Below are 13835 nucleotides of genomic sequence, written 5' to 3' on the forward strand. Positions count from 1 at the left end.
GTCAGAACAAACTATCCCTAGACTTGAGCTTTGTTCTGCAGTATTAGCGGTTGAGCTTGCCGAGCTCCTCACCTCAGAGATGGACATGGAGGTTGACATCACTTTCTACAGCGACAGCAAGGTCGTTCTTGGTTATATCATCAATGCCAGACCTCTTGTACCAGTGTCCACCGACCCAGATGACCCCCAAATACTCTCACCAGCAACACTCCTCACACAAAAGGTCAGTCCCTCAACTGCTCCCGTAGGCGACTGGGTGAAAGATCTCCACCAGCAACAGTGGCGTCAAGTCCAGCATTTGGCTCAAACCTTTTGGGACAAATGTAAGAAGCAATACCTAGCCACACATCAGCCACAAAGGAAGTGGCATTCACCCCACCCTAACCTCCTGCCTGGAAGTGTAGTGCTCCTCAAAGATGACCAGCTGAAGAGAAACCATTGGCCTTTAGGACTAATTACACAAGTCTTCCCAAGCAAAGATGGCAGAGTTCGCAAAGTGGAGATAAAAGTCTCCAGAAAGGATGGGACCAAAGTGTTCCTGCGGCCAGTCACAGAGACAATCCTGCTTATGGCACCAGAGAAGCCAAAGTATCCTTTGGGACAGTTTGGTAGTGGCGGCTTAGTCCGCCAGGCGGGGAGTGTTCTGTCTTGTTTGTTGAATTTATTAATAATATATGTAAAATCAGTGTTTAAGTTCACTTTGGAATTCAACAGTGAGGTGCACTTCCTCCTTTAGACAGCAGGAGGCAGCATAGCCTAGTTTACAGTAATGTCCATGTTAACAGGGCTCAACAAGGAGTTCCTTTCAGGTCTACTTTAAGCTAGTTCGGTGACGATTGCAAACGTTTTCATCTGCTCGAATCTCATGCCAAACAAAGTATCATCGGTATGTATTGTTGAGTAGTATGCTAATATTTGACTGAGTTGTATTATTTGTTGGTTGTGATGTAATTTGGGACGTTTTATGGCCAAAAGTCAGTCATGCTAATTTTCGTAATTCATACAGTGAAGTGAATGTTAGCATAGTAAGCTAGTTTGTTGTAGAGCACTTAAATTACATGTTTTGTGGCATTTATTTATCCATTTAAGTTCAATACACAGCACAATGTATGTTTTATTGTAGTATGCTTGTGTGTTTAATAGGCTGTGTGTGCATGTCTGTACCGTATGTTCCGCACTATTAGCCGCACCTAAAAACCACAAATTTACTCAAAATCTGACAGTGCGGCTTATAACCCGGTGCGCTTTATATATGGATAAATATTAAGATTCATTTTCATAAAGTTTCGGTCTCGCAACTTCGGTAAACAGCCGCCATCTTTTTTCCCGGTAGAACAGGAAGCGCTTCTTCTTCTACGCAAGCAACCACCAAGGTAAGCACCCGCCCCCATAGAACAGGAAGCGCTTCTTCTTCTACTGTAAGCAACCACCCGCCCGCGTAGAAGAAGAAAAAGCGCGCGGATATCACCGTACGTTTCATTTCCTTTGTGTGTTTACATCTGTAAAGACCACAAAATGGCTCCTACAAAGCGACAAGGATCCGGTTCATGAAAAGACGCAATCTCTCCATCCGCACACGGATTACTACCGTATTTCACAGCAACTGATATTCCTGTGAACCGCACTGTGGAACGGGAGCACGTACGGTGAATATTCGCACCACAGGGAATGAGAAGTCATCCTTCACTGTGGTTCTAGCTTGCCATGCTAATGGCCAGAAACTTCCACCCATGGTGATATTCAAAAGGAAGACCTTGCCAAAAGAGACCTTTCCAGCCAGCGTCATCATAAAAGCTAACTCGAAGGGATGGATGAAGAAAAGATGAGCGAGTGGTTAAGGTAAGTTTAAGTTTACGCGAAGAGGCCGGGTGGCTTTTTTCACGCAGCTCTGTCCATGTTGATATACGTATGTTTGTGATTGCACATTTGCGTACATTTTGGGAGTGAACAGAGTTGTTAGAACGCTGGTTTTTAATATATTATTAAAGTTTGACTGACCTATCTGACTGTTTTTTTGACATTCCTTTAGCGCAGTTAGATGCGGCTTATAACACGGGGCGGCTTATAGGTGGACAAAGTTTTGAAATATGCCGTTCATTGAAGGCGCGGCTTTTAACCCAGGGCGCCTTATGGTGCGGAAAATATGGTAATGTAAGCATCCTTCTGCTTGTATGCTTTCAGTTTTACCCTTTTTACGGTCAATAAACCTGTGGACAAGAAGACGTTTTTCAGAGTGTTTGATCAAGAAAAGGTGTTAGGGTAAAGCCAAGATATTTCTACATATCGAGGGCGGCACATACATATATATATATATGTATATGTATATGTATATATATATATATATATATATATATATATACTGTATATATACATATGTATATATATATACATATGTATATATATATATATATATATATATATATATATATATATATATATATATATATATATATATATATATATTTCTTGGCCATTCTTCAGAGAATATGAATGATAACACAAAAACCTTTCTTCCACTCATGCTTAATGGTTGTGTGAAGCTATTTATTGGCAGACAACTGTTTACTCTTTTTAAATCAAAATTACAAAAGAAAGTACCGTATTTTTCGGAGTATATGTCGCACCGCAGTATAAGTCGCACCTGCCGAAAATGTATAATAAAGAAGGAAAAAAACATATATAAGTTGCACTGGAGCCCGGCCAAACTATGAAAAAAACTGCGACTTATAGTCCGAAAAATATGGTACCCAAAAAAGATCAGTTATAATAATACATAATGTTGGATATAGAGAACATGCAAACACTTTATTTATTGAATCACAAATATTGAAATTCAACGATTTGGTGCAATTTGCAAACAGCTAAAATGGTGTACAAAGCAAACTATAACCTGCTACCCAAGAATGTACAACAAGTATTCTCTACAAAAGAGGAGAAATATAACCTCAGAGAAAAATCTAATTGAAAACATTTGTATGCACTTATAACACTTAAAACCTTTAGCATATCTATCTGTATGTGGAATTAAATGATGGAATGGATTAACAAAAGAAACCAATATGATCCAGTTTAAGAGACTGTTCAAAACGTACAAAGAAGAACAAATATGATGAACATCTTAAACCTATTTTTTTAGATAAGGATTATTTATGTATTTAATATTTGTTGACTTACTATGGTAGATTAATTATTTATTCACTGTTCTGTTACAGAGAACAAGGAAATGGGATACAATTGCTATGATATGAAAAGGGGTAGGATTAAGTAAGCTCTGCTTCTTCCTACTCCTTTTCGGACGTGCTGTCATGAAACAACTGGAAATATGTGATGCATTACATGTATCGTATGCATGTTCCACATAAACTGAACTGAAACTGAACGGCAATAACACGAGACAAAAGTTTGCCCCTTTTAGGCTCATTACCTGACACGTACTTTTGTTTTTCTCGTTCTAATTCTGTTTTTCAAGAGACGGTTGGCAACACTAAATTCACACTAAATAATTCAAACAGCTGGAAAAACAAATCTTATTTTATCTGTAAAAGTGTCTCACAATCTGCTGTATGTGCTTGTGTCTTTTTGAAAGGAATACTTGAGACATTTGACACTTGTTTTGCATGACTGCAAGCTAAAAGTGTTATCGTGTGTAATGACAAACCACCTCCAACACAGAATTGTATTTGACAAGTTTTTACTGAATAAAACACCCAGAATGTACATGAAACATAGTACACATAAAACACTGAATATCAAGAGTATATGAACGGCCTACCTTGTTTACTTCCCAAATGACATCCTCGGCATGTTTGGCAATCAAGCAAAAATATGAAAAGGAAAGGAAAAACAGCAAATATTTTCAAAAAATATAAACATTTTGCAACGCTTTGTCATAAAAATCTTGTGTCACTGTCCCCCTCCGTCACACTAACTGGTAGGGTTGGCTACCCAATTCAGTACTTTTGTAGGTAATGACCGAATTCCCTCGGTACTATCAATTCACGTAAAATCCAACGGTGCCATAGTTCGATACCTTTGTTGCATGTGACGTCATGTCCGGTTTCAGACTGGTCATATCTGGTTTCAGACTAAACACGTAAACAATCACTCAAGCAGCACTCAGGCCGGACTCAGCCAAACTCCCTCTAAGTCACCTTGCCATTTTCAACACCAACAAAGTGTGCTTCATAAAAAATACGCTCAAACGTAAAGTAATGCTACACCCTTTCAAAATGCGCTAGCTTAATGCTAATTTACATAGGATTAGCCATAGACAGGCGACTATTAGCATGAGCGATTTTACATGGCGATTTCAACACCTTTGATTTGGTAAAGGAAACGATAACTAATATTATAATTTGAATTTTACAGTTATGTGCAATGAGGACAATACATACAGTATTGACACTTTGTAGGGCGCAACCTAACAAACTCATCTTCCTGGAAAAAAAGCTACTTTCTAGTTTGACAACATAGCATAAATAGTTATACAGTGCTGCCATCTAATGGTCTTGGAAGTGCAACTGCATTGCAAATGAGACTAATGTAACCAGAAAACAAGATATAACAACTGGACAGCAGTTCTCATAATCATCATTCTTAAATGTTACAACAAAAAATTGATTATCAAACAATTAACATTAACATAAAAAAATACCGAAAAATTGTGCTATTGTTCCAAAATATTTGTAAAAATAATGACATGTGACACGAGGTGATATTCACTGATAAGCAGCTGTCTATTGGTTTGAAAAGGAAAGAAGAAATCCTTGTCAATGTGATGACACGTGAGCCCCAAATGATGACATCACAACTACATGGACACAAAGATCAACATCAACATGATTCACTGGCAAAATATTGTTGAAAAATGCAGATTGAAGGTGTTTTCTCAGCCATAAACACCCAAAGAAGACATGATGGATGAGATGAGGAGCAATTAGTGCAGATGTGAAAGAAATGTCCAAGTGTGATGAGGTCCCTCAGCGATGGAGACATCTCTCTGTGTTCCAGTGCACAAAGCATCCTGGAGGAAGAAGATGACTCAGCACATTCCCAACAAAAGCAGGTGAATCCAAGTGCAGATGTTAGCATGTGGCAGAGTGAGAGCCAAGTTGAACATCATCTTCACACAAAGTCAGAAGAACATTTGGAGGTGCATGAAAAAGAAAAGTCCTCACTGTGTCTCACTCAGCCTTCAGCCTTCACGTCTCTCTGAGAGCTCGTTACCAGCGTCACCAGCTGTGGGAGCACAAAACGCACCGTGAGCTGGTTACGCTGCTCATGCAGAGCCAACACCTCACTCTGGTGAAGGAAGTCCATCCAGAAGGTGCATCTTCACTCATATCACATCTTTTCAGCTGTCAATTCAATCAGAAGCATCAAGAAGCAGAATTCTGCTCTTCTACTTCCTGACTAGTCTAAGACTAAGTCTCCAAACAGGTTAAGCTTGGCTTCAAGGCTCATGTGCAACCAGCCCTCCAGTGTCTTAGTCACCTAAGTGTCCCATTATTGATTGATTGATTGATTGATTGATTGAGACTTTTATTAGTAGGTTGCGGTAGTAGTAGATTCTAGAGAGAAATCTCGTTCGTTGGTTGACCTTTTTGATTACCTTGGTTGCCATTTTATCACAGGAAAGATCAGCCTCTAGAATGGAACCTAGGTAGGTGACCTCATCCTTCCTGGTGATAACAACGTCACCCACTTTTATAGTGAAGTCATTGACTTTCTTAAGGTTGATGTGGGACCCAAACAGGATGGATTCAGTTTTACCCAAGTGTATGGATAGCTTAGTGCCATGCCTCTGTTTCCTTTCACTTTGCCCATTTCATCTTCTTCTTTTTTACTGGCTTCTTGATCTTTATTCTTGAGTCTGTTCTGTGTGAGATGCTAAATAATTGTGTGAATGCTCCAAACATTCACTAATATGGTTTTCTACACCAAAATTCATCTATTTATTATTAAACTTCTTCTTCTTGTTAAGATTTTGGTGCGTTCTACCTTCCATATTTTTCACCCGAATCAAACCGTTCCAACTTCAAACTGTTCAGCCTATTCGGGAATTGCGGGCTTTCCCTTGACAAATTCCAAAAATTCCCAGATTTCCCAGAATTCCCAGGACATTTTTCCCATTCCAAATGAATTGGCCATTTCAAACTTCCACCGTTTCCACATTTTTCTACCTATTTAAACCATTCCACCTTCAACACATTCCACCATCCTGGAAATTCAAATTTCCCTTTTTTCCAAGTTAAAAACAATTCCAAGATTTTCCACAATTCCTGATTTTCCAAAGCCCCATTTCCACCCTTTTTTTCCGGAGACTACTCCTTTCACATTTTTCAACGCATTTCAACCATTCTACTGTCAAAACATTCCTCTTAATCAGGACAAAAAACTAATTCCAGGAATACCATTTCTCAATTCAACATGTTACTATTTCAACATTTCTCGACCGATTTGGAAAAATTCCAACACCAACCATTTCAACTCATTCAAGATTTTTTACCATTTTCCAACAAATTGCCAAATACCATTTACTATTTTTCAATTGTTTGCCCAATTCAAACAATTCCAACACCAACAAATTCAGCTCATTCAGGATATTCATGCTCCTAATCATTTCCTAAAAAAATCCCAATTTTCCAGGAAGTTCCCATTGAAATGAATGGGACATTTTTCCAAGTTGCGCAATTCCCACATTTTTCAATCTATTCAAAGCATTTCAACATTAACACATTCCTCTCATCCTGGACATTCAAACTAACACTTTCCCAAGTTTCAAACAAAATTCCGGTTTTCCTGGGAATTCAAACTCTTCAACATTCAAACTTTCTTCTATTCTTACATTCATACTACATTCTGTCAGCATTTCAGTTCAACTTCAGCATTGGAGCATTCACACGCAATTCCTTCAGGAATTGCCTCATTTAGTTACATTTGTATCTCCTCCTCCTACTATTGTGGGGGATTGATAATCAGCATATATTCTGCACATACATGAAGACAGACACGCTTAATGGATTGCGCTCTCTATTTTGCTCATTTCAGAGACTCTGCACACAAATTAATTAGATCAGGTTTGCACATATTTTAATACACACAAACCTTTAGTAGATCAGGCCCTTAATGTTCGTTATCATGACGACTCATCAAAAGTTGGCTGTGATACTTTCTATTGCGTGCGCTTACACGAGTATCAAGCTACTCCTAATGGAGGGAAGCTTTTATTTTCCTGCTGAACTTGTAACACGTGTCTACATCACACCTTAAAACAGGAAGTTTGCAAGTTGACCCTTACAAAGATACCAACAATCCAGAATTTTGGTGGTAACAGAAACAGAAAGTCAATATTATATGGAATATACCTGACATAAAGGTGTATAACAAAGATGAATATGTAATAAATGATATTAATAACTTAAATCTTTGTGGGGGTAAACTTACAAAGTGTGTGAGTGATGCTTCACCACTGCTTTGTTTATTGTTATGGTTTCCAAGAAAGAGAAGATGTTTTACTTACCAGCTGGATCGTATTCAGCTGAAATGAAAGAGAAAGCAGGTGAAATTCACATCTCATGAATGAAGGCAGAGACTTTTTCGCGTCTTCCTGAAAGAGGAAACATTTGTGTCCCTCACCTTGTCTGCTTCGGCGACGCTTGATGATGAAGATGATGATGAAGATGCCGGCCGCCAGGAGGAGCACCACAGCGAGGACCGCCAGCGTGGCAGTGACGCTCACGTTGCCTGTTGGTATGGTATGGTTTATTTGTTTGACAGCTGCTTCATAAGTCACATGAAGGAACATCAGGTGGTTACATTGACACTATTCAACATGTCCTAGATGTGTCTTTCTCACCTTCATGGCTTGCGTTGCTCAGGATGCTTCTTCTCTCCAGCTTGGTGACCAGGTCCTCCTTGACGCCAGACAGCTGGAACACACATTCGTACTTGCCCTCCACCTCGGCCGTCACCTCCACTTTCAGGTCCACCGACATCTGGAAGGTTCCGTCGTGGTTGGGGAGCAGCTCTCCGTGCTCCACGTCCTCGAAGATCTGCTCGCCGTCTTTCCTCCAAAACAAGTCGGCTAGGTCGGGGTAGAAACCTGTCGCCATGCAGGTGACCGGAGAGGATGGCGTCTTCTGGAGGAGGAACACCTCTGGAAGCTCTGCACAGGAAGTGACGTGTGAATGGAGGATGACGTGGAGAGAAGATGGAGTAAAAGAGAGAGAATAAAGGTAATGTTGGAGAGAAAATGAGACAATTAAGGTAAAGATAGAGATAAATGGACGAAATGGAGGTAAATATATGAAAAAAGGAGAAAATGTAGGTAAAGAGAGAGAGAAAAGGCGAGAATGAAGGTAAAGATGGAGAGAAAAGGTGAGAATTAAAGGTAAATATGGTGATAAAAGGAGAGAATGGAGGTAAAAATTGAGAGAAAAGGAGAAAATGAAGGGAAAGATGAGAGAAAAGAAGGCAAAGATACAGAAAAAAGGAGAAAATTGAGGTAAAGATGGAGGGAAAAGGAGAGAATGAAGGTCAAGATGGAGAGAAATATCAAGAATGGGGGTAAAGATGGAGAGAAAGGAGGTAAAGATGGAGGGAAAAGGAGAGAATGAAGGTAAAGATGAAGAGAAAAGGAGAGAATGAAGGTCAAGATGGAGAGAAATAGAGAGAATGAGGGTAAAGATGGAGAGAAAGGAGGTAAAGATGGAGAGAGAAGGAGAGAATGAAGGTAAAGATGGAGAGAAAATGTGACAATAAAAGGTAAAAAATGGTGATCAAAGGAGAGAATGGAGGTAAAGATAGAGAGAAAATGAGAAAATGAAGGGAAAGATTAGAGAAAAGAAGGCAAAGATGCAGAAAAAAGGAGAACATTTGAGGTAAAGATGGAGAGAAAAGGAGAGAATGAAGGTAAAGATGGAGAGAATAAAAGGTCAAGATGGAGAGAAAAGGAGAGAATGGAGGTAAAGATGGAGAGAAAAGGAGAGACAAAAAGGTCAAGATGGAGAGAAAAGGAGAGAATGAAGGTAAAGATGGCGATAAACGGACAAAATGGAGGTAAAGATGGAGAAAAAGGAGAAAATGTAGGTAAAGAAAGAGAAAAGGCGAGAATGAAGTAACGATGGAGTACATGAAGGTAAAGATGGAAAGAAAAGGTGAGAATAAAAGATAAAGATTGTGATAAAAGGAGAGAATGGAGATAAAGATGGAGAGAAAAGGAAAAAATGAAGAAAAAGATGCAGAAAAAAGGAGAAAATTGAGGTAAAGATGGAGCGAAAAGGAGAGAATGAAGATAAAGATGGAGAGAAAAGGAGAGAATGAGGTAAAGATAGAGAGAAAGGAGGTAAAGATGGAGAGAGAAGGAGAGAATGAAGGTAAAGATGTAGAGAAAGGAGGTAAAGATGGAGAGAGAAGGAGAGAATGAAGGTAAAGATGGAGAGAAAATGTGACAATAAAAGGTAAAAAATGGTGATCAAAGGAGAGAATGGAGGTAAAGATAGAGAGAAAATGAGAAAATGAAGGGAAAGATTAGAGAAAAGAAGGCAAAGATGCAGAAAAAAGGAGAACATTTGAGGTAAAGATGGAGAGAAAAGGAGAGAATGAAGGTAAAGATGGAGAGAATAAAAGGTCAAGATGGAGAGAAAAGGAGAGAATGGAGGTAAAGATGGAGAGAAAAGGAGAAACAAAAAGGTCAAGATGGAGAGAAAAGGAGAGAATGAAGGTAAAGATGGCGATAAACGGACAAAATGGAGGTAAAGATGGAGAAAAAGGAGAAAATGTAGGTAAAGAAAGAGAAAAGGCGAGAATGAAGTAACGATGGAGTAAATGAAGGTAAAGATGGAAAGAAAAGGTGAGAATAAAAGATAAAGATTGTGATAAAAGGAGAGAATGGAGATAAAGATGGAGCGAAAAGGAGAGAATGAAGATAAAGATGGAGAGAAAAGGAGAGAATGAGGTAAAGATAGAGAGAAAGGAGGTAAAGATGGAGAGAGAAGGAGAGAATGAATATAAAGAGAAATGGAGAGAATTGAGGTAAAGATGGAGAGAAAAGGAAAAAATGAAGGGAAAGATGAGAGAAAAGAAGGAAAAGATGCAGAAAAAAGGAGAAATTTGAGGTAAAGATGGAGAGAAAAGGAGAGAATGGAGGTCAAGATGGAGAGAAAAGGAGAGAATAAAGGTGAAGATGGAGAGAAAAGTAGAGATTGGAGGTAAAGATGGAGAGAATGAAGGTAAATATGAAAAGAAAAGGAGAGAATGAAGGTCAAGATGGAGAGAAAAGGAGAGAAAGTAGGTAAAGAAAGAGAAAAGGTGAGAATGAAGTAACAATGGAGTAAATGAAGGTAAATATGGAAAGAAAAGGTGAGAATAAAAGATAAAGATTGTGATAAAAGGAGAGAATGGAGATAAAGATGGAGAGAAAAAGAAAAAATGAAGGGAAAGATGAGAGATAAGAAGGAAAAGATGCAGAAAAAAGGAGAAATTTGAGGTAAAGATGGAGAGAAAAGGAGAGAATGAAGGTCAAGATGGAGAGAAAAGGAGATAATGGAGGTAAAGATGGAGAGAATGAAGGTAACTATGAAAAGAAAAGGAGAGAATGGAGATAAAGATGGAGAGAAAAGGAGGTGAAGAGAAAAGAGTATAAAGAGACAGAGTGTAATGTCAGTAATGTTCCTATAGGGGGAGTGCTAACATGTTAAAAGGTGAAAGTACAAGGTGTGCTTCTACCTGTTCTCATTAGGACCTTCTTCCCATACTCCACATACTTCTTCAAGTAAGAAGGACATTCCTCAGTGAAATAATACTTATAGTCGTCTAGTAGAAATATGTTCTGGTCCCACTTGAGTTTGGAGGGGAAAGCTTGTTGTTTTGCTGCAGTAAATGTCCATGTCTTCATGTCCAACGATATGAAATCTTCTCCATCATAACTGATCTGCTGCCAACCTTTAACCTCATCAGTCTCATCATTCCATTCACATCCTGACATCATCTGGACAATGTGAACACCTGAGAGACACAAAGTGTTGTAAAGCAGAGTGAAACTAACACACAACATGTCTTTGTTGTAGGTTATTATGGGATGGACAGAGACAAGGTATATCAGTGCAGTAATGTGTGTTTTTAATACAGTATAAACATATCAAATATATTAGAATAGTAGAAAGTTCAACATAAACAAACCTCCAGTTTGGTTGAAACGCTTCATGGCTATTTCAATGTTGGTTTTGTAGACATGTTCTCTAACAAAATGCTTCTCTGTTTCTCTCTGCCAGTAGTTTGGATCCTCTGCTGTGATTTTGTTCATCCAGTCCTGTTTGGATTCTGCTTTCCTGATGTTGCTGTCATAGTAACTAATCTCAACTTCATCAACATAACCAACCTCCACATACTCTGGGAAGTTTGGAACTTGAGAGGATGCAGTGGTGAAATACTTGAGTGAATGAATCACTGAAAGACAAAAGGCAGAAAAACAACATTTGATTCTTTAGTTTCATGTTGAACAATTCCTATTTGAAATGATGCTGTCTTCATTTCAACTTCAAACACTGCTGCTTCTCACAGTAAACAATCACTTCCTGTTCTAAGAGACAATAACAGCGTTTGTCTTTGACTTCATATTTATACCTCACTTTAAGACCACACACATGAATAACTTGACTTATTTCCTTCTACAACCGTAAGTGTCAAATAAATATATGACATTATTGCTAGCAGAGAAGTAAAAGTAGTTTTTCTAGGTGAGGGGAAGTTCAAACTAGTGATGTCACTGCCAAAGCATGGAAATATAGCAGCGCCTTATGGAATGTTTACAATGGAATACAACAACAATATTAGAATACTCTTCATTTAAATATTAGGACTATTCCCAGTAAAAAAAAACATTTAAGAAACATGTAAAGTCACTTTTTAGACTTAAGAGTTTACCTTTCATGTTATCAGTTTGAGAACTTTTTTCTTTTTCTCTTTCCTTTCTTTTATGAAATGAGCATGTAGGAATGAGGTGTATAAAGTTGTAAAGAAAGTGGACTTACCAGGCGTCACGCTGTGTGTTTGTACAACTAGGAGAAAGAAGAAAAGCAAGTTCATCATTAAATGTCACAAGTGCCGAAGTCAATAAAAAAAAGTTTCTAGTTTTAATCCTCAGAGAAAAGCAAGGCGACGACAACTTGCTTGACGAGTAAACATGAAATGGACGCCAAGGCGGAAACGAGCTTCTATAAAATCACGTGACTTGAAAGAACTTTCTGGAGGAGGAGACAAATATTTGACAGCAACGCAGCTAACACATGAATATTAACAAAATAAAAGTCATATCATCATTACAAGAATAAAAGTGAATCTAGCGAGGGTGACGTCATGTTTTTTGAAGCAGCTTTATCATAATACACACACACACTTTATAGGAACAATACACAACAACAAGATGAACCTTTTACATAAGTCATATTGTAGCGTCTAAGCCAGGCATGTCCAAAGGGCGGCCCGAGGGCCATTTGTGGCCCCCAGCTAATTTGTTAACGGCCCCGGCACATTCTGAAAATACTACAATAAAAATGTAAAACATGAAAAAGTGTAATAAAAGAGTAAACAGGTGAAATGTAACAAGAAAAAGTGTCAATGTTGACACTAATAACACAAAGCTGCCATGTGGACTGTTATTGACCTATTGAAGGCTCCAATTACTTCACTGGAACAATTCCACTTTGAAATATTTTGGGGGGAAAATATTGCATATTTTGTGCGAAACGTAGTTTTCTTTCACAAAAAGGGCATCAAACAAACAAACAAACAAAAAATGAAAAAATTCTAAAATTTTATAATCAACAGATCTACAGACTTAAGCATTAAAAGTAAAAACAAAAATAGAAATTTGGCTTATTTTCAACACTTATTCTTTTTATTTTTCTATTGTTATGAATTATTGACCTATTTAAGGTTCCAATTACTTCACATCAAATATTCCACGTTGAAATATTTTGGGGGGAAATGTTGCATAGTTTGTGTGTTTGCCATAAAAATAAGGGTTTTGACATAAAGGGCATAAACATAAAAACAACATTTAAAAAAAACGTTATAACGACAGACAGACCTGAAGTTGATATCGAGATTCAAGCGTTAAATGAAAAAATAATTTATGACTTATTTCTAACATTTTTTATGACTGAGACCCTTCCGGGTACCCGGGACCAAACTTGAGGAAAGCCATAAAGGTTAAAAAAAAACTAAAAACTATATATTGTATTCGTTTAAAAAAAGGAATAATATAAAAATGGCCCCCGCATGCTTTGATTTTTCAGTCTGTGGCCCTGAGTGGAAAAAAGTTTGGACACCCCTGGTCTAAGCGTTTAAAACATTCTTTTAAAAGGAAAAAAAAACATTTTATTTGTAACTGTTTGTATGTGTGTAATAATTGAAGAATTGAACATACATATACAATGCACACACATATCAAGACACTTTCAATATTCAATATTTTATAGCAAGTTAAACAATTACATAGGAATATAAAATAAATCAAATTAAATACAATGCTCATAAGAACCACACCTTGAAAAATAAGACACAATACAAATGAGAATGAAATAAAACATATTTAAGTAAATACAATAAATTAAAATTGGGCGTATTAAAAACAACTGAAATTTCTCCAATAAATATTTAAATTTAAGGCTGTTTTTACTTCTTACCATTTTCCAATATGTAATTAATATTTTAATGTAGGAGATTGGGTTTCACTTTAAGAAAGCGACTTTTGTGTATGAAAAATGTAGCTCGCACGAGCTGGGTTGCATATGACGTCATACCGTTTGTTCTTCTTCGTGGCTTAATTGACA

General features: G+C 37.7%; 1 protein-coding gene across 1 annotated transcript; it reads right to left on the reverse strand.

Annotated features, from left to right (window-relative positions):
* Positions 1 to 3659: 3659 nt before the first annotated feature.
* Positions 3660 to 12190, reverse strand: LOC133575542 (major histocompatibility complex class I-related gene protein-like). The gene is made up of 7 exons (XM_061928202.2): positions 12033 to 12190; positions 11182 to 11448; positions 10729 to 11007; positions 7859 to 8167; positions 7639 to 7746; positions 7523 to 7540; positions 3660 to 5238 (listed from the first exon to the last, which is right to left on the reverse strand). The coding sequence occupies exons 1-7, from the start codon at positions 12088 to 12090 to the stop codon at positions 5195 to 5197; spliced, it is 1083 nt and encodes a 360-aa protein (XP_061784186.1). The 5' UTR covers positions 12091 to 12190; the 3' UTR covers positions 3660 to 5194.
* Between the last annotated feature and the right edge of the window lie 1645 nt (positions 12191 to 13835).

The sequence above is a fragment of the Nerophis lumbriciformis genome, linkage group LG33 (genome assembly GCF_033978685.3).
Source record: "Nerophis lumbriciformis linkage group LG33, RoL_Nlum_v2.1, whole genome shotgun sequence".
NCBI classification, from domain to species: domain Eukaryota; kingdom Metazoa; phylum Chordata; class Actinopteri; order Syngnathiformes; family Syngnathidae; genus Nerophis; species Nerophis lumbriciformis.

Coding starts and splice junctions, on each gene's coding strand:
- LOC133575542 (XM_061928202.2), bottom strand. CDS start 12,090: ATGATGAACTTGCTTTTCTTCTTTCTCCTAGTTGTACAAACACACAGC. Junction 11,449..12,032: donor AACACACAGCGTGACGCCTG/GTAAGTCCACTT, acceptor TTTGTCTTTCAG/TGATTCATTCACTCAAGTAT. Junction 11,008..11,181: donor GCGTTTCAACCAAACTGGAG/GTTTGTTTATGT, acceptor TGTGTCTCTCAG/GTGTTCACATTGTCCAGATG.